General features: G+C 43.8%; 1 protein-coding gene across 1 annotated transcript in view; it reads left to right on the top strand.

Annotated features, from left to right (window-relative positions):
• The first annotated feature begins 1,591 nt into the window (after positions 1–1,591).
• MAP3K1 (mitogen-activated protein kinase kinase kinase 1) overlaps positions 1,592–20,907 on the top strand; it is an 87,097-nt gene continuing 67,781 nt past the window's right edge. Inside the window, exon 1 of the mRNA XM_007944166.2 lies at positions 1,592–2,073. Coding sequence (XP_007942357.1) covers positions 1,592–2,073 — 482 coding nt within the window. The remainder of the gene's footprint in view (positions 2,074–20,907) is intronic.

Below are 20,907 nucleotides of genomic sequence, written 5' to 3'. Positions count from 1 at the left end.
GCTGGTGGGTTTGAACCTCCAGCCTTCTGGTTAGCAGTCAAGTGCCTTAGGCACTAAGCCACCAGAGCTCCTTTATACTAGAAAAGGAGACTTCAATTGTATCCATTCTCAAGAAGTCAAAGGAATCATTACATCGATAGTTCAGTTCAAACTTTTGTTTAAATATTATGAAGACAAGCTAAGCTTTCTCCTCCTGCTGCGTGAGATGCCTCTCCCCCCCCACCGCCCTGCATTAAATAAACAAACATTTTTTAACATTTCTCAAAATAATCTGAAGACGCTGCTCCTGCCTTCTGGGACATTTCCCATCAGACAAACTAGTTTAAGGAAAAGAAGAGAAACGCGACACGACTCTACCCAGCTGAAGAAAGGTCGAAAATCATTAATATGTAAATGGTGCTTTTTCCATCCCAAAGCACCTTACCGCAGTTTCCCCCGGGATGTTATTGTTGCTAGACCCAGCCAGCGACTCCCCAGGGATCAAGTGGTTCAAAACGCTGCTTTTAGCAACCAGGCACTACTGGGAATGGGGGTGGAGAGACCCGAGACTGTCGCTCGACCCCTCGGGGAAGAGGGACTCGCCGTGAGAGGCGTCGATTCGGGGAGCCAGTCTGAAGGTGACATTATCGAGCACTTCCTGCACAGCGTTGGTTCTTTCCCCAAACGTACTCTGTCTGGTCCTTTGCCTTTTCCAAAGACAGAGCGGGGGAAAAAATATCCTGAGGACGTCCCTATCTCTCTGTAGCCAAGTGGCAGGGGTGGGAAGAGGGGGTATCCGAAATCGGCTACTTCAGGATGTGTACAAGGTATTCCAGGAGACTTTGAAGTTCTGTTATTTGTAGCACGAGGGGTGGAGACAAAAGAGGAGGAAAGCTTTTTTCAAAAACTTTTATTTTTTTGGTCCGTAGCAGCACGTATGCCGAACGTTAGGTTTCTTTCGCTTTGCAGCAAGCCGCACCCCCGAGCACCACCTGCGCGTCCCGCGCGGAGCGGGCGGGAGGGGGGCTGGCCGGCGCCGGATCTCTTAACGCCACTGCAAAGGGCAGTCAGAATGACAGACTGCAAACCTTCTGCCCTGTGTCCCCTTTCACGAACCACACACACACACATACACACACACATTCCAACTAATTACTTATTTCCGAAGCTGCAACTCCAGTAGGGCGAGCTCCTGGCGGGCCGGGCCGAGATTGCGGCGGAGAGGAAGCTGCGCGATGCCGCCGCCCAAGCTCCTCCTCCGGCCGGTACGGCCCGGGACTACCTGGCCGCGCAACGGGCGCAGCGCGCCGAGGCAGGGAGCTCCGCGGCTGCCACGTCTGAGTCCACAGGTTGGGCCTGCCCGCCCTGCCGAACGCACAGCCCAATCTTTCCAACCTGCAGCGCCGCCGCCAACCCGCCCTCCGCCTCCGGCAGAACCCCACGCCCCCACCCGCCTGTCTGTCCAGGGCCAGCCCGGCGGGCCACGCTCACGCAGTTGGCGCAGGCGAACCTACGCCAAGGGCGTAGCGCCAGCCAGTCCGCCCGCCCCCTGCGCTCTCCCCGCCTCCTCCCTCCCTCGCAGGGGCCGAGCGAATGTAGCCCGCGAGAGAAAATGGCGGCGGCGGCGGGGAATCGCGCCTCGTCGTCGGGATTCCCAGGCGCCGGGGCGGCGAGCCCCGAGGCTGGGGGCGGCGGAGGGGCCCAGAAAGCAAGCAGCGCGTCCGCGGCGGCCGCGGGGCTCCTGCGGGAGGCGGGCACCGGGGGCCGCGAGCGGGCGGACTGGCGGCGGCGGCAGCTGCGCAAAGTGCGGAGTGTGGAGCTGGACCAGCTGCCGGAGCCGCCGCTTTTCCTCGCCGCGTCTCTGTCGTCCTCCTCCACTTCCCCGTCTCCGGAGCCTCCAGACTCGGCGGCAGGCGGGAGCGGTATCCAGCCTTTAGCGGTCCCGCAGCCCCACGGAACCTCGAGCCGCGGCGGCGCACACCCTGCAGAGCCGGTGGCTGCTTCGGACAGCGGCGCCCCGAGCCCCGCGGGAGCCGAGCCCGGAGAGAAGCGGGCTCCCGCCGCCGAGCCACCTCTTGCAGCGGCCCCCACTGGGTGAGTAACGCCTGGGGGCGCGGCGGGACTTTGGGGGTAGCGGGAGGGCAATGAATGAACCCTGGGCACCGCGCACGGTGTCCTGGGGCTGCGAGCAGAGAGACTGCGCGACGCTTGCCCGAGTCTGAGACCCCGCACCCCTGGGTACCCTTTCAAACCTCCACCCAGCGTTGGGCTGCACTCCGGACCCGGCCTGGGGGGCTAGACAGGGTACCGAGGCGAGGACGTGCTGGAGAGTTTGTTATTGTTTGTAGACATGTGACAGGCGTGCCAGCCGCGCTGCGGGGACCGGTTGCTAAAAGGTGTGGGGGGTCCCGGCTGGCTCTGTGGGGCTCTGGGAACCGGGGACCTCCGAAGAGCCTGGCCGCGAGACCCTGGCGCTGCCCTCAGGGCAACTCCGGGCGGGACCGAGGGGGCGGGGAGCAACCGGGCGGCGGCGCCCCAGGACGCGAGTCTGGGGACGGACCGGAGGGCCCGGAGCTGGCCAGCGGGCGGTGGTCGGGAAAGGGGCGGGGTGGGTGGAGAGCCCTAGCCAGCGGCCGGGGCGGGGGCGAGAGGACAGAAGGGAAAGCGACGAGGTCCCCGCGGCCGTGACAGGCCGAGCCCCCGGCCTGCCTGGAGCTCGAGTTCCGAGGCAGGTACTGGGGACTGAGCTGGGACGCAGGGAGCGCGCCCCAATCGCCGGCCGCAGCGGGGTCCACAGGACAGCTTGGTAACGCCTGTCAAAGCGGTGCGGGCAGACTGGCTGCAAACTCGTGGGATTTGCAATCTTTTAGGATTTAGGGTTTTCTAACTGCGTTGCCCCAAGGGGCTCCGAGCGTACTTGGGAATGCGAACTGCATGACTTAGACTAGAGTGACTTCGGTTTGGAGTTTGAATTTGGTCTTTGAAGTTTGAATTTTGTGTAAGAGCCAGGACCGGATGTGTCAGCCATTCAGTTTCAAAATGTTGGTGACTGCTCCCCCAGTCCCTCCGGCGTGGTTCGGGGAGCGCCGCACGGGTGCGGTGCTTCCTGCTGGATGCAGCTGCGCGGGCGGGCCGCAGACTGCCGGATTCCAGGGGTCACAGAACTGTGGGCTCCGGCTCATAAGACCTGTGGTGCTAATGAAGTACGGTATGTTTAACGTAACGCGGACGAGCGATTCATGGCCCGACGCCTTGTTGGCAACTGGGACTTACTATGTTGAAGGAAATTCATTTAAGTGGGGACAACTATAATCTTTGTTTTTTAAAAATCTCACTGGTATAGCAAAGCACAAAGTCTTGATCGGGTATTTTGAGTTGCTGGAAATGTTTTGTGACAGTCACCCTTTGCCCTGTTGGGTTCCCTGATCCTTATTCTGAGTATTTTAAAGAGTATGTGTCTTAAGTTTATATTCCTTGTGGGACGAATTTGGCAGTGGAAATCTTCGTTTTCATCAATTATCTGAAGTGATTTGGTACTTTTTTGTGGGATTATTTGTTTAAAGCTACAGTTCATTTATTACTTGAAGTCTCTCCACCAAAAGAAAAAACGTAGACTCTACCAAGGCAGTGCTGAGACAGAAGGACTGTGATAGCTGTTGGTGTGCACTTGGACATGTAACTTAGTCTTACTATAGTTTCCTGTCCCTATGCTGGTTTGACTAAAACTTAACTGGAAAAATTCTTTGAAGGCAAATTATTACTACTAATGAACTCCAGATAAAAAATTTAAACGCCAAACGTGGGAAATGAATTTTATTTATACTCACGCAACATAACTTTTTGGATACAATAAATAATTTAGTAAATGTCAGCATTCTGGGCATCTCATTGAGCTATGAATATAATGTAAGAACAACCATCGTAAAAGTTTGCTGTCTCCTGACAGAAAGTAAGAGAGCTCAGGTGGAAGCAGACAGAATTCAAGACTGAGTAATCCATGCTGAGTTTTTGTGGTTTATAATCTAAATTTTTTTTCTTTGTTTAAAGGATGGATTATAAATTGCACAATATGTGATATAATGAGCTAGTCAACATAATAATTTTATTTTTTAATGAATTTAATTAAAGTCCTTTTGGTTCATCCCAAATACAAAAATATTTCTAGTAAAATGTTGAATTTCTATCCTTTTAAAATACGGTGATTTTTCTAATTTCCTTGGCAGTTGGGGTTTGAAATTCATTTCAGTCTCTTGATATAAACACTGATTATAAGCAGTTCAGTAAAATCTCAATTGAACTTTGCATTATATTTTTTGGCAATAATTTCATACTTTCAGGAGGAAAATCTAACGTTGAGATTTTGAAATATCTTTATGTTGAAGTAAGATTAGGGGTCTAAAGATCCCTTCTATCCAAAGAGCTATTGTATTTTTTTAAAAAAAAAAAAGAATTCTGTGTTTCTGATTTGAGAATTTCCTTTAGTGTCTGATGCTAAATGGAGAAATTGAAAGTGTAGAAAATATACTTGTGACATTTACATTATATAAAAAAATGCTAATTTTAAAAATTGAAGATTTAAAACCTAGCCCTCTTCTTCAAAGTAATAACCGAAATCAGTGAAAGTTTTGTGCCTGTAAGTGGCGCCCAAGGGTTCTGAATTTTTCCTTGTATTATTGAACTAAGGGCTTTTTCTTCCTATTTACTGTCTTTGAAGAAAAATTACAGTGTTACTCTCCATTGAACAGGCTATTGTGAGTTTAGTAGATGTAATTACTCCATCCTATTTTGGTAACTTAAAAAGGCCAAGCTATCAATTTGCTGGCCCCATGAAAGAACAAGATATGCTGTACTTGTTAATGTTAGTTTTGTTTAAAACTGAAGTTATTTCATAGGGTGCTTTTATATCCTCATATAGCCCATCAACTTTCACTTCCTTTCAGAAGCTGTTAGGCTACAAATACAATTCTTAGTGACCTTTTACTGGAGTGATATCACCTAAAAATAGGTTTCTAACATTAAGTTGGCGATACTATAAAATAATAGAAGTAGTTACACAGGTTGGTCTCACATGAATTCATAAGTTTTTATAGTTATGAATTTTCTCCAGGATTCATTTTTAGTCACAGAAAACCAAGGGAGCTTTGATAATTAACCATACTAAACATAATTCTGGAAGAGAAATGTCAGAGTTGGAATTGTTGCCAACTTTTGTTTTCTTTTCATATCTGATTCTGGCAGGGATGACTGGTTAACCAACATTCCTTGATATATGATTTCCAATACACTATAATAACTCCATTTTGTTAAATACAAAAAACAGGAAGTAGCCCTGTTCATTGATATTCTTTCATGTCTTCTATACTAAGTTAAATACGTTGCACTTTTTAGAAATGTTCACTGACATGTAGACAGGAAGATTTCAAAATATAGAAAGAAGGGAGTGTTCTTTTGCTTTCAACAAGAGCAAAAGAACCAGCTACAGCTTGCCTAGACTGAGTCTGCTGATCAGTCCTTAAACTGCCTATGTACATTCCAAAGGAAGAAAAGTTGGCATGGCAGGCAGTTTATGGGGAATAGATTACCCCCAGGAAAAGTAGGGGACATTCAGAAGTGCTCTCAATCTGAAAGCACAACTTCTGAATTTTGTGCTCCAGTTGGTGGTTAAGTGCTCGGCTACAAACCAGAAGACTAGTGGTTGGAACCCTCCAGCTGCTCCATGGGAAAAAGATGAAGCAGTCTGCTTCCGGAAAGATTTACAGCCTTGGAAACCCTATGGGGCAGTTCTGCTCTATCCTGTAGCGTCCCTGTGAGCCAGGATCAACTCATTGGAAACTAATCAGTTTCTTGAGTTGGAGGGATCTTACGGTGAAGCGAAATAGAAAAACGTGCCTTGGAATGGAGTAATCCCCAGAGGCTGATGAATGTCTGCAGTATATTGGGCCTCTAGCCTTAAAATGGGAGCTCTGGTAGCATAGTGGCTAAGACATTTGCCTGCTAACCAGACGGCTGGCGGTTCAAACCCACCAGCCACTCCTCGGAAGGAAGGTTGGGCAATCCTACTTCCGTAGTGATACTGCCTCGGAAGCCCAAGGAGGGGTCGCTATGAGTCGGGTTTGACTCGACGGCACATAACAACAACAGCCTTAAAATGCTTTGTTGATATCAAAATATATCAAGCATATATTCCTTAGATTTGGTTATGTCCCTCAGTCCTACCCTCTTTTTATATCCAAAAGTTAAAACTACTTAAGAATGTAAATATGTCAAAGATTAATATGAGCAAATGTACAGTATTAGGATAAAGTTCAAATTTTCTTTATGTAAGAAATAATTTTTAAAAATATTGAAACACAAAAGAAGTAATCAGGACTAGAGTTAAAATAAATGGTTATTTCTTGCAGAGTGGTGAGATTATTCAGCTGCTCTTTTCAGGTTGCAAAAATATAAGAAACTTTTAACTGTGGCTTCAAACGTGTTGAGCACAGATATATGCTTGTACCTTTTATATAGTCAGTCACCTTGCCTTCTGTGCCAGGCAAGTTACAGACATTATCTCATTTAATCATCACGACAGCCCTCTAAGGGAGAAAACCAAAAAACCAGACTCATTGCCATTGAGTCAATTCCAACATATAGCGACCCCCTTTGGGTTTCTGAGGCAGTATATCTTTACAGAAGTAGATTGCCCAGTCTTCTTTCCGCAGAGTGGCTGGTGGGTTTGAACCACCAACCTTCTGGTTAGCAGTCAAATGCCTTAAAGGCATTGTAATTTCTGTTTTGAAGAGGAGAAAGAGATGTTAAAACCTCACAGTCACACGACTAGAACACCACAGCTAGAATTCACATCCATGTCAGTTGGAGTTCACAGTCTGTTTCTTTCCACTGCTCTGCACTGCCTTCATTTTCATTTTCAAATTAATTTAGGATTTTTAAGGAGCAAGTTTTTTTCTAGGAGTCGGGATAAACTGCTAGGTCTCCTCTCAGTGTCAGTGCCAACACATCTGTTTACTGTTCTGTAAACAGAATATATATGTGTGTATACTGAGGACCATATATGTGCTTCAGTGGCGTTCTCTCTTCTCGGCAACAGTTTTGGTTTTTTGTTTGTTTTGGTGTATATGTATATAATGCATATTTTTCTGTCACCTGATCTCCTGCATGTAATACAAGTGAGCTGTGTTTAGATCACCCCATCATGTTAGGCAACGAGGGTAAATGATGAGTCTTGAGTGTTTCTTAGATTTATTGATACATGCCCTGTTGAAGCATAAGTAAGAAGCTGGAACTAACACCACTTTTTCATCTTAATCATCATACACAGAGAAAAACAGTGTTGCAGTATTGATGAACCCTACCCTTGATTTGGGAGCTCTGGTAGCATAGTGCCTAAGGCACTTGACTGCTAACCAGAAGGCTGGCGGTTCAAACCCACTAGCCACTCCTCGGAAGGAAGATGAAGCAATCTACTTCCATAGTGACACTGCCTCGGAAACCAAGGAGGAGTGGACTGTGAGTCGGGTCCGACTCGACGGCATATAACAACAACAACAACAACCCTTGATTTACTTTAGATTTCACTCATTTACCATTTATGAACACCTGTAAGGTGGTGGTCTAGGTACGCACTGCCATCGAGTCAATTCTGGCCCATAGCGACCCTGTAGGACAGAGTAGGACTACCCCATAGGGTTTCCAAGGTTGTAAACCTTTATGGAAGCAGACTGCCTTATCTCCTGCAGAGCGACTGATGGATTTGAACTGCTGACCTTTTGGATAGCGGTCAAATGCTTTAAACAGTACACCACCAGAATTCCAGTGGTCTAGGTGGTAGAGGGGAAAAAAAAAGTCATCGATGCCCAATCTCAGTATCTGTTGGTAGACTGGAGTATGTATGTGTTTTACTGTACCATGGTTAAGTGCTGTAAGAGAGAAGGCAATACAGAGGAGCACCCAATTAGAATTAGTGCTCTGAGTTTCATCTACAATGTTCCACACGGTGTTCCCGAGGTAAATATAATGGTATCTTCCCAGGCTTATGACGAATTAATTGACTTTTTAGGTTAGTGGTTTAGGAGCTCTGGTGGCATAGTGGTTAAAGCATTAGGCTGCTTACCAAAAAAATTGGTGCTTCCAACCTACCAGCCGCTCTGCAGGAGAAAGAGGAGGCAGTTTGCTTCTGTAAAGATTTACAGCCTTGGAAACCCTATGGGACAGTTCTTTGTCCAAAAGGATCATGGTGAGTCGGAATCAACTTGATGGCAGTGGGCTTGGTTTTCAGTTTTTAGGTTAGTAGTTTAGAGTGGTTGGTTCTACCTTCCGCTTGTACATTTGGTTTGTTAATATCTTGTCTCTTTCCCTTTACTTAGAATAGATATGTGCTGTAGTTTAGGGTCACAGTAATGGAAAAAAATCTCGAGAGATTAATTTCAAACTATTGCTTATGGTTTTAGGAATATATATAGTACTGCAAGTTCAGGCAGGATTTTTTTTTTTCCCCTTGTGAGAAAATTAAAATGGGAATGTGGAGACCAAGAAATTCAGTATCTGCCAATGCCAGTTTTAAAATTCAATCTTTATTATTAGTAACAGCAACTCTGCTAGTTAAGAAAACAACGTAGGGAAATATAAAATACGCTCTAGGGTGTAAGATAATCAAGAAGATACACTTATTTTCATTTATGCGGTGCACGTCACAGTTTGATTTAGATATGTTCGGTATGAAAGAGAGTTCTGTTAGTGAATGAGTTCTTTGGAATACCAGACTAGTTCGCTTGATTCAGTAGATTGAAATGTTGAGGAGAACTGTTTACAGAATGAAATGTTTAAGATCCACCAAGAGTATACTTCTGAGAGCACACTTCTGTCACCTGGAAATTATTAATAGGGTAATTGGACTTCTTAAAAGATTGGAGTTGGTCCCTGGGGCCACATGGTCAGCTTGTGCAGTGCACTGAGTTCATCATGTGCGAGCATAATGATGCTAAGTGTATGTGGAGTGAGGAGAGAGTACATTGTGGACTGTAGGTTGAAGCTTTATTCTTGACAGAGAAACATTACCATTAGTTTTTCTTTATTGCCTGAATAATCATTTAACAGAGGTTACCAAGTAAGTTTCAAACTGGTCTTACTGCATTGGGAATACTAAATATCCATTATTAATAGACTGGGAACTCTGTTTCAGCACCTGGACTAGGTAGTGTGTGGTACCGTGAATATTAGATGTCTCAGAAATGCTAGGATGAATTAATTTTCCCAAAGTCATTATTTTTAAATTTGTGTCTCTGAAGAGTACAGTAACTTCCTCAAACATATTCTTAACCATGGTCCAACTTAAGGCAAGTTTCAAGCCAACTTCTTAAGAGTTTTTGGGTATTGTTTGGTATTTAGTAGTAGTAGTTGATATTTAACGAACAGTCATTGATAATTGGCCAGTTTTATATGATGTGAAACAGTGACTGAGTGTATGTTACAAGATAATTGGAGCCATGCTCAAACTGTCAAATACTGAGAAAACTGAGCTCCTGGTATTTGGAAACATCTCTAAGGAGCTCTGGTGGTACAGTGGCTAAGACATTCGACTGCTATCCAAAAGGTCGTTCTTTTGAACCTGCCAGCCGCTTCGTGGAAGAAAGATGATGCAGTCTTATAATCTTATAGAGATTAAATATAGCCTTGGAAACCCTTTGGGGCAGTTCTACTCTGTCCTATAGAGTTGCTTTAACTTGATGGCAATGAGTTTTGGTTTTGGGTATTTGGGTTAATAGATTAGCTATCCTGATTTTCTTCTTAGCACTGGCAGTTCTTCCTTAATGGTTCATCATCATCCTCTTGAACATTGATGTTGGTAAGTCCTCAGGTGGTCTCAGGCCTTCTCTCAGTCTGTCTCCTGCACCCCACTTCTCTTATTCATGCCTTTAAATCAATTATCAGCCATTAACAAATGATTACGGCCTTGAGCTCTCCTCAACTCCAGATCTATTAAACCTGCTTTCATAATTCTTCCACTTGAATGTCTCAAAAGTACCTTATACTTTAAAAGCTAAATTCTGCTTATCTGTTCACTATCTTCTTCCCTAAATCTTATCCTCTTAATGTTTTATCTGCATAGTAAGTAGCTTCATAATATGTTCTTACCCAGCAGAACCGGAACCTAGGAGGCATCCTTGACACCTCCCTCTGCCTTCCTCCTCATATTCAGCCTATCAAGGAAAAACTTCCAAATGCTTTACATTTGGTTAAAGACTAGAGTCCTTAACGGGCTCTACAGAGTCCCTGCCAGTTGGGCCCTGCCTGCCTCTCCAGGCTCATCTCAGATCACTCTGGGCCTTGTCTGCAGGATGGCTGCCTTTCACTTCCTCAGACCCACCATGCGCCTCCTGCTACAGAGCCTTTGTACGCAGACCACTCCCTCTCCGAAGAAGACTGCTTCCCCAGCCCGCCAAGGCACTTTCTCATCGCTCAGATTGATGCTTCCTCAGAGAGGTCTTTCTTGATACCCCAGACTAGGCAGGTTCAGATGATTGGCTGTTGTAGCACAGTGTCCCTGCTGTCAGTGTTGTGATTTTACATTTCTGCTGTCTCATTTGAGGAATGGTTGCCTTCCCCATAAGATCTGAGTGGCTAGGTAGGCACCAAGTACCTGGCAAAATGCTCAGCATAGCGTAGATACTCAGTAAACATTTGTTAAATAGCCAATTGAAGGGAATAATGACATAGGTTAGGACCTCATTAGGAAGAGGTTAAATGGCAAAAGTCTGGACTGTTGGTGTTTCCAAATTGTAGGCTTGTGGTGGTCTCACTGGGAGGTATATGGACTACTGTACATGCTGGGTCCTCGAGGAAAGCAGGACAGCTTAATGTGATACAGAGGAAATAGTTAAACTGTGTGATAATTTATCATAGGTAAGACAAGTTTGCTATATGTAGTAGTTCTTCTTTAGCTACTAGGTGACTGAAAATTGGTTTGTATGTATGAATACGGGAGCTCTGGTAGCATAGTGGCTAAAGCACTTGACTGCTAACCAGAAGGCTGGCGGTTCAAACCCACCAGCCACTCCTCGGAAGGAAGGTTGGGCAGTCCTACTTCCGTAGTGATACTGCCTCAGAAACCCAAGGAGGGGTCGCTATGAGTCGGGGCCGACTCAACGGCACATAACAACAACAACAACATGTATGAATACATACATAAAGGTCATGTATTAATATAATTGTTCCTCTTTTAAGTTTTCAGAATGATATTTAAACTTAAGATGCTACTTTTAGGATTCTTGTCCAATGCTTCATCCAAAATTCATTATTGTTACTGATAATTCAACTTGAGATAACTAGGAGTTCACATTTGCATTAAAGGCAAGAGTTGCTACTCAAATACTGTATGGGATTCCAGGAGCCAAGGACTCCCGTAACAGCAAACGTTTCAAAGTGCATCAGTGGTAACTAAACCCAGCTGTCTCCCTTATCTAGAACATGGGTTAGCACTAAGAAATAGAGAGAAGGCTCTAAGTAGCTAACAGGCTTGTAACAAAATCTGTGCTTGATGTTCTTTGATTTTACACTTAGAAGTGTTCCAAGGGCATTTGCTCAGGATTCGTTGACATTTATTTAAGACTTTGTTCTTGCAGTCTTTCCTATTTGGTGTCCGTAACAATTAAAAGCAGCCAGTTAGAAAGGATAGCAATGTGAGTACTGCAATAGGCAAGTTCCCTGAAGGCAGCAGTGTTGGCAGCAACAGAGGAGGGAAATAGACTTAGAAAGAGAGGAGAGAACATTTAAAAAAAAAAAAAAAAACCTGCAATCAGAGGCCACCTGTTGTTGGGACAATTAGTTCCACATACCTGGGTAACCACTAAAATTACAAATTTACTGAATTGCAGCACTCCTCAGCATTTCTTCTTGGCCATCAGTTTTTTGATTTGTAGAATGAGTTTGATTAAGATTCTGTAACGTAGTTTTTATTTGTAATGGCAACTGTGGCTCATTGTCTTGTTTCTATATATTCAGTGAATTTAAGTTAGAAAGCTTATTGTGTATTTTAGGAAAGTTCCCATCCAAAATAATGACAGAAAGCATTTTAATTTTTAAGGTGGCGAACCTCAAGTTATCTGGAAGATATAGTCCTGTAGCCTTGATGATACTGAATAAATGAAGTTACTTTAGAATTACATAGCTGTATACTGCTCATTAGAAATGTGTTGTGGATTGTCTGTATGAAAAAAATATTTGTGCTTTATTTGTTGCCCTGAGTCATGTTATTTTCTGTGGTATCATTAATAATGAATCCTTTGCCCACCACCACCACCACCATCACTACCACTGATGTATCCTGGCATTTGTACTAGTTAGATTGTGAGGAGACAGAAGAATCCCAGACTTGGGACTCAGACAGTAAGCTCCAGCTTTCTAACATTGACCAAGTTATTACATCAAAGGTTTTAAAAAAATAAAAGATCTTTTTATGAGGCTCTGTAGCATAGTGCCTAAGGCACTTGACTGCTAACCAGAAGGCCAGCGGTTCAAACCCACCAGCCACTCCTCGGAAGGAAGATGGGGCAATCTACTTCCGTAGTGATACTGCCTCGGAAACCCAAGGAGAGGGGTCTCTATGAGTCGGGTCCGACTCGATGGCACACAACAACAACAACAACAACAAGGTGATAGTTGGGAGCTCTGGTGGCATAGCGCCTAAGGCATTTGACTGCCAACCAGAAGGCTGGAGGTTCAAACCCACCAGCCACTCCTCAGAAGGAAGATTGAGCAATCTACTTCTGTAGTGATACTGCCTCGGAAACCCAAGGAGGGCCGTCGCTATGAGTCGGATCCAACTCTGCGGCAGTGGTTACGTTGGTTTTTAAGGTGATAGTTACTTGTGAAAATATCTTAATGTCTAATGCTCTAACATGATTTTTACTTGTGTTTTGAAACAGATATTTCATAGTTTATTTTTCTTTTAAAATCTTTTAATAAATTAGCTTTATTTTCCAGATTTCTCTTGGTACTCTTAAATTCTTCTTAGTAATAAACCAAATTATTTTCATTGAACCTTAGATTTTTAAGAAGATACGACAGATTAATATAAAAATCCTTTTAAATAGTTTTAGTCTAAATTTATTTTGAATTTTGGAAATATGTTTCAGTTTTTCCTGTACACTGACCCCTCCTTGCTGTTAGATCACAGTGTAACAAGATCTTGTGTGGTGATAGTTCTGAGATTCAGAATTTATAGAATTAAACTTTAGTAGTAGAATGATCGGACAGTCCTTTTGAAAGCAACAGAACAATTTATTGTAAGCAATATTTGTGTTTAACAAAAAGTGATACTGTGCCTACTGCTATATAGTTTTTCTCTTAAGTTTTTGTTAGTATTTCATCATATGTCTCATTAATTAACCAGTTTCCTATCTTTAGACATTTACATTGCCTCATCTTTTTGTTGTTCTAAGCTTCAGTGATTCCCCTTGTATATACATTTTCTTATTCTGTGTGTGGAATTCTGTAGGATATTCAGAAGTGCTGAGTCAAAGGATGTACTTGTTTTAAAATTGATTATATCGCCAGATCACCCGGTATATCCTTGTGCTGGTTTACATTTATCTCACAGTATGAGAGTGCCTGTTGGGCCACCTTCTTGCCAGTGTTGGATATGATTAAGCTTTCATTTTTGCCAATCTAGTAGATGAAAGACGGACGGTTTCTCATTTTAATTTCTATTTCTTGGATTTTAGTGTCATTATGCACCTTGTTAGGAGCTCTGGTAGTGTAGTACCTAAGGCATTTGACTGCTAACCAGAAGGCTGGTGGTTCATACCCACTAGCCACACCTCAGAAGGAAGATTGGGCAATCTACTTCCATAGTGATACCACCTCAGAAACCCAAAACCAAGGAGGGGTCGCTGTGAGTTGAATTCGAGCAGTGAATTTGGTTTTTTTTTTTTGGGTACACCTTATTATACTTACTGACAGTTTTCGGTTTTTTTGTATTTCCTTCCACACATGGAAGAGGGTTGTTCATCTTTTTCTTACTGATTTGTGAGCACTTCTTGTATATTACAAATATTAACTCAGATATTTGTTGCTATTGTTTTCCTCCACTTTTGTCTTATGCCGTAAGGCTTTGATTGTAGTATTTTTCTATTAAGAAGTTAATTTTTTTTTCCCCCTTTCCAAATTTCAGTTCTTTCTGTTACTGCTTTTGAGGTTAGGTCTTTCAGAAAGGCCTTCCAGAGATGAAGTATTGGACAGTGTTTAGAATACAGATACCTGGGTTCTGGGGTTTCACCACTGTCCAACAGTGTAATAAGGAAGTTACTTAGCTTTCTTGCACTTAGTTCCCCAACTGTAAAATGGGGATAATAGTAGTATCTACTTTAGAAGTGTTGTGAGGATTGAAAGAATTGATGTTTGTATAACTCTTAAAACAGTGCTTGCTCATAGTAAATACTGTATAAGTAATAGCTATTATTATTGTCAGGGGAGCTCTGGTGGGGCCGTGCCTAAGGCATTTGACTGCTAACCAGAAGGCTGGAGGTTCAAACCCACTAGCCACTCCTTGGAAGGAAGATTGGGCAGTCTCCTTCTGTTGTGATACTGCCTTGGAAACCCAAGGAAGGGTCTCTGTGAGTTGGATCCGACTCAATGGCAGTAAGTTTGGTTTCGTTTATTATTACTGTCTATTGCAAGATTATAACTGTTGTTATGTGCCATCATCGAGTCAGACCCAACTCATAGCAACACCTCCTTGGGTTTCCGAGGCAGTATCACTAGCATAGTACCTAAGGCACTTGACTGCTAACCAGAAGGCTGGTGGTTCAAGCCCACCAGCCACTCCTCAGAAGGAAGATGGGGCAATATACTTCCGTAGTGATACTGCCTCGGAAACCCAAGGAGGGGTCGCTGTGAGTCGGGTCTGACTCAACAGCACATAACAACAACAACATTGCAAGATTATAAAAATGCAGTGTTTTCTGAGAGTATTTTTATGTGTTTTAAAAAACACTTTAATTTCTGATTCATCTGAAGTTTAAGAGGTGACATAGGGCTCTAACTTTCCTTTCTCCAAATGACTTACAAGGTGTCCTAGCTCTATTCATTGGTTAGAAGTATCCCTTTTTTCTTATATTACATTTTCAGTTTCTTTGGAAGTTCACAAATATATTTTGTGATCTTTTTCTAGCTCCAAAGGTCTAACAAGGAAGTTACTTAGCTTTTTAGCACTTAGTTCCCCAACTGTAAAATTTCTAAATAGCCAATTTTAAGTTTTGTACAAAGATTATGATATAGTCGGTCATTGTCTAGAAAGGAAAGGGTATAAAAAATAAAACACCAAACTCACTGCTGTCGGGTCAGATCTGACTCATAGCGACCCCTCCTTGGGTTTCTGAGGCAGTATCACTACGGAAGTAGATTGCCCAATCTTCCTCCCGAGGAGTGCCTTGTGGGTTTGAACCTCCAGCCTTCTGTTTAGCAGTCAAACGCCTTAGGCCCTACGCCCCCAGAAAAGCGGGTTTCAGGAGATTATCAGCTGTAGCTTTGCTGACTCCTTCTTGCCAGTATGTTAGTATCTAAAATGTCTTGGCTTTAGTTGGAGAACCCTGTATCCAACTGTGTCTGAAATAGTTCCCTCTGGAGGAGCAGCTCTGTCAGACGTTGCAGATGCCACGTGTCCACATTGAGTCCTTGCCCTTCCCACCCTCTCCACCCTCCTGCTCATTCTCCTTGGATGAATGTTACCACCCCTCCCTGATAGCTTACTCCTCTGGCTTTCTCACTTGCCACTTCCAGTCAGTCGCCAGTCCTATTGCCAGTTTCTGATCATCTTCGAATCCACCTACATCTCTCCACTCCCACGGCTGCCACCCAGGGTCAGGCCGCTGGCAACTCTTCCCAGTTGCGGTAAAGCCTCCTTGCTGGCCAGCTTCCTGCCTTTGGAGGTGCCCTCCTCCTCTTTTCTCCACACTGCAGTCAGGATGAGCTTCCAAAATGCAGGTCTGATCTTGACACTTCCCTTCATGAAAGCTTTTCAGTGCCTCCACTTCATCCTCAGAATGAACCCAGACCTTTTGTGCAGACTGGGCCTCTGCTCACTTCTCAGCTCTTTCTTCCAGAACAAGCTGCCCCTATCATTGGGTACCAGGTCCATATTTTTATTTCCCCAACTGACTCTTTATTCTCCGTGTGCTGCATGCTATTTCCTCTGTCTGGAACATTCATTCCCTCGCCTCTGTGAGTTATTCTTTATATGTTTTTATTCCCTTTACAATAACGATTGGCATTCTGCTAAAAAGAAATGAGACTATTGGCAGAAGTCAAATCTGTAATGTGAGTTCTCTGAACTCTTTGGTTTAAAGTTCCACAATATCTGAGTTGGAAGATTTCGTTAGTTTTAAACCTTTTCGGTTATCCGTCTACCATCACACATACACAGTCATATCTTACTGGACAAAAGTGTTTACAAAGAGTTGTTTATAAAGCACACATTACTATAAAGTGAATCAGATTTTCCTATTAACTTGTGTTACAATTTCACAGGGGCAGGACAGTCTTGAGAGCTCTGGTAGCATAATGCCTAAGGCACTTGACTGCGAACCAGAAGGCTAGCAGTTCAAACCCACCAGCCACTCCCCGGAAGGAAGATGGGGCAATCTACTTCCATAGTGATACTGCCTCAGAAACCCAAGGAGGGGTTGCTATGAGTCGGGTCTGACTTGACGGCACATAACAACAACAAGAAGAAGGACAATCTTAGGGGGAAATGTTTGGTGCCAAGCCAAGTGTATTCATATCCAGAATAATAAAAGGCTGTCACAGGTCAGACAACAAATACATTCAAGTACTTCAACAAAGAGCATGAAATGATGTGGGCACGTCAGTCACAAGGTTCATGTCAGCTGCCAGACTTCACATGCAAGATCCTAGGTAGCTGATGGGTCGTAGGTAAACAAGTGCATCAGATACAGAGTTACTACAGATCCTTTCTTGTCTGGTCTATCAGTACTCTTTATGGAGAGATTGAAAGGACAGGGTTGAACCATGCCAGGGTAGATGCCCATCATCAGTGCTGTCACCTCTGATGACTCAGGGCATGTCCATGCCCTTAAAAGTCACTTACCGAGTGACTGCTGTAAGCCAGGTATTAAGATGCTGGGGACCCAGCAGGGAGGAGGTCTCTATTCTAAAGTCATTTAGTGTGTCGAGAAACTTAACAAGGTAATAGTTTACCTGGTGACAAGGGCAGTGCTGGCCTCAGCCAGCTGGGGGTGGAGTAGAAGCCAGGGAGGGTTTTCTGGGAAATGTGAGGTCCAGCCAAGTCCTGAAGAATTCAGAGGAGTTGACAGGTAAAGGGGGCTTGCAGGGAGGTTTCTTGGTGGGGCTTCAGGGAGCAAGGCCAGACTGTACACAGACGTAGAAGACAGTGGCTGTAGGAAGGTAGGGAGAACTGCAGGTAGAGTACAGGTAACTGGCTCAGGTGTGGTGGGGAGGGTGATGCAAATGAGACTCAGGAACCAAGTTGGGGCAAGATTCCTGGCTCTGGCAGAGAGAACCAGTCAGAGCTCCTAGCTTCGTTAATGTTCCCACTGGCCAGTCCTTAGATCTCAATATTTAGAACAAGCTAAAGCCTTTGTAGTTCGACAGGTAACCATAGTGTGCCTAGGAAATGGGTCCGGAGCCCAAGGAAGCAGTTGAGTTGCATCAGAGTTGATGTGAGACAGAGGTCACAAACTTGGGAGCTTGGGCGCGTGAACTTGTGCAGCTCCCATCTTTTCAGAATCTCACAAGTTGGGAAATTTTCTCACTCAAAACGAATTCCAGCCACACTGGTCCCTGGGTACATTTGCTTTTGGAATGACACGTTTACATTTCAGAGGCAGCATGGTGTGATGATTAAGAACCTGAGCCCTTGGAGTCAGACCTGTTAGCTACTTGCTACCCTTGGACTCCGGGAAGTTATTTAACTTCTCTGAACCTTTAATTTCTCATCTCTAAAATGGGGGTGGTGGTGGTAATTAGACAAAATAACAGCACTGTTCTTGACCCAGTAAATATTAACAATCGCTAGTACTACTAAGGAGCCCTGGTGGCACAATGGTTAAGTGCTCAGCTACTAACCTAAAGGTCAGCGATTTGAATCCACTCGCTGCCTGTTTGGGGGGTGGGGAATGGGGCAGTCTGCTTCTGTAGTGACTACAGCTGGGAAACCCCTGGGGCTGTTCTACTCGCTCTTCTCGATGGAGTCATGAATCGCCATCAACTTGATAGCACACAACCACAACATAATAAATACTACTGCAGCTAACTGAAGATTTGCTGCTTTAATCCTTAACTGTACAGATGAGGATGGGGTTAAGAAACTTGCTCAAGGTTTCTCTGCTAGTTGCTATTAGTTTAGCAAAGACAATTTATACATTATGCATCATCTTGATAGCAATTTATTTTTTCCTACCATTTTAAAAGTATTTATTAGAATAATGGAAAAATGTAACTTTCAACATTATGCAGTGAGATAAAGCATCTCACCATAGTAGTTATATTGGGGTTTTAACCCCCTTATGGCCTGCCTAAGGCAGCTCTCTTGGGTCTTGTTTTTTCATCTGTGAAACGAATTGGCTGGCTTACATAATCTTATGGTTTCTTTCAAGCTTTAATAACTTTCCTGAAATTTTATTTGAAAATTATTTCTTAGGCGAAATTTAACTGTAATTACTGAAATCACAGTTAGTTTTTTGAACTTAAAAACTCTTGGAATTTTAAACCTGGCTACCAATGCAAACTTAAATCTTCCAGACCCGACTCATAGTGACCCCTCCTTGAGTTTCTGAGGCAGTATCACTATGGAAGTAGATTGCCCCATCTTCCTTCCAGGCAGTGGCTGGTGGGTTTGAACCGCCAGCCTTCTGGTTAGCAGTCAAGTGCCTTAGGCACTATGCTACCAGAGCTCCCCAATAAATGTCGATATGCCTAAATTTTTTTGTTTGTTTAAACTTTAGAAATGCTTTGTTCATTGATTCTTGGTTGCATTGTTTCCTAGTTATGAGAATTCAGATTTAATTGTATTTTGGGAGTTCTTTTCGCATAACTTGAACAAGGTTGACAATTACTGGAAAGTGTGAATTTCACTGTGAATCATTGCTTTTCTTTCTAACTTGGTAATTTTGGGCTCAAGTTTTAGAAAAATACGGCTTTCAGATAGATTTGGAATAGATCTCAGCTTATTTAATTGCTGTGATTGCACCAACTTGAAACATAGTCCCCATTGCTATTCTTCTTCATACACAGAACTGCAGCTGTTCATAATTCATTACTGAGCACACGGACATTCCGCAGTAATTACTGTTTGTCTTAGATTCCGGGTAGTGAAGAGCACTTAACTCTGCTTGCTCCTGTCAAAACACATGCAGTTTCCCAGCTCTTACTGTTGTGATAAGTTATGAAGATACTTTGGGGCACTTAGTACGCACTACCAAACCACAATGTTGGGACAAGTCTGTGATAAGGAATAGAGCATAGTTCTTTTGACTCCACCGTTTTGGTCACCTTAGCACCATCCTCTAACCTACTGTGACTGGTTGTGATAATTAGCTATAGGTTTTGTCCTCAATATATAATGCAGCCAGACTGTCATCTGCACAATGCAAACTTGAATCTTCCTGCAGCTTTATATGTGGATAGTAGAACATTCCCTTCACTGCAAGAGGATTTGCTAGGAGAGTTTTAAACAGTGCCAAAGACACGCCAGAACAAAGCCTTCCCTTTTTGGGCACAGGTCCAGGAAGGCAGTTTTGGCATCAAGGAGGAAAAGTGTATGCTCAAGACCTTGCTTTCTCTTCTCCCTCTTACTTCCTGGGCCAAATTTTGGTGATACGATATAAAGCCATTGGTGTCTGAAATCAGTCTATCACTGAATTTGGCAACATGTTAAAGAAATGTGTTCAAAATTATGTTGTGTGATATAATGCGTTCTTGTTGAAGGTTCCCCAAAATACTAAATGTCAGATTTTAATTACTAAAAATAAATCAGTAGTAATTTCTTATTCAGTTAGAGCTAAGTCTGTCTGTTCCTTTCCTGCTTTCTCTCCCTCTCTCTCGAAAGCATACTTACACCCCCCCCCCTGTGAACATACCCCACCTTCCCCCACACCCCGCCCCCAGGTCTTGCTAAAGCACTGCCTCTTCACTTCATGCTGCCAAGCTGCTCTGGTACTTGCTGTTGTGGGACCTTTCGTGAGCTGTTTTTTCTGAATTCTGTGTGGTAGCAAGGTTCCGGTGCTCTGGCACTCTTTTCTCTAGTTCCTCAGTGCTTTATCTTTCAATTTTCATTTTATAACTCATTCATTGAGTATTGATAGGATTTGCGTTTGTTCCGCATTTGCTTTATACTCTGCCTGTACTGTACTTTGACACTTTAAGCTGACTTCCTATCTTCATACTGTCGGGTTACCTCTGCCCCCAACATATGGTTTCTTGTGTGTTCAGAGCACATACGCTAAATTTCATAGTGGCTGAAGCCAGAGTTTAAAAAGTTAGTCTTGTTGTTATGTGCCATCAAGTTGGACCTGACTCATAGGGACCCCTTCTTGGGTTTCCGAGGCGGTATCATTACAGAAGTAAATTGCCCAACCTTCCTTCCGAGGAGTGGCTAGTGGGTTTGAACTGCCAGCCTTCTGGTTAGCAGTCAAGTGCCTTAGGCACTACACCACCAGAGCTCCTTAAAGTAGGTATTAAAATGTACAAAATTTTATGCTATCAATAATTGATTTGCTATTACGTTATCTAGGTGCTCTGGTAGCATAGTGGCTAAAGCACTTGACTGCTAACCAGAAGGCTGGCGGTTCAAACACACCAGCCACTCCTCAGAAGGAAGGTTGGGCAATCCTACTTCCGTAGTGATACTGCCTCGGAAACCCAAGGAGGGGTCGCTATGAGTCGGGCCGACTC

The sequence above is a fragment of the Orycteropus afer genome, unplaced genomic scaffold (assembly GCF_000298275.1).
Source record: "Orycteropus afer afer isolate SDZICR_OR568_19922 unplaced genomic scaffold, OryAfe1.0 scaffold00122, whole genome shotgun sequence".
Lineage (NCBI taxonomy): Eukaryota > Metazoa > Chordata > Mammalia > Tubulidentata > Orycteropodidae > Orycteropus > Orycteropus afer.
Note: the sequence above shows the minus strand (reverse complement) of the source record. Positions and strands in the feature narration are given on the sequence as shown.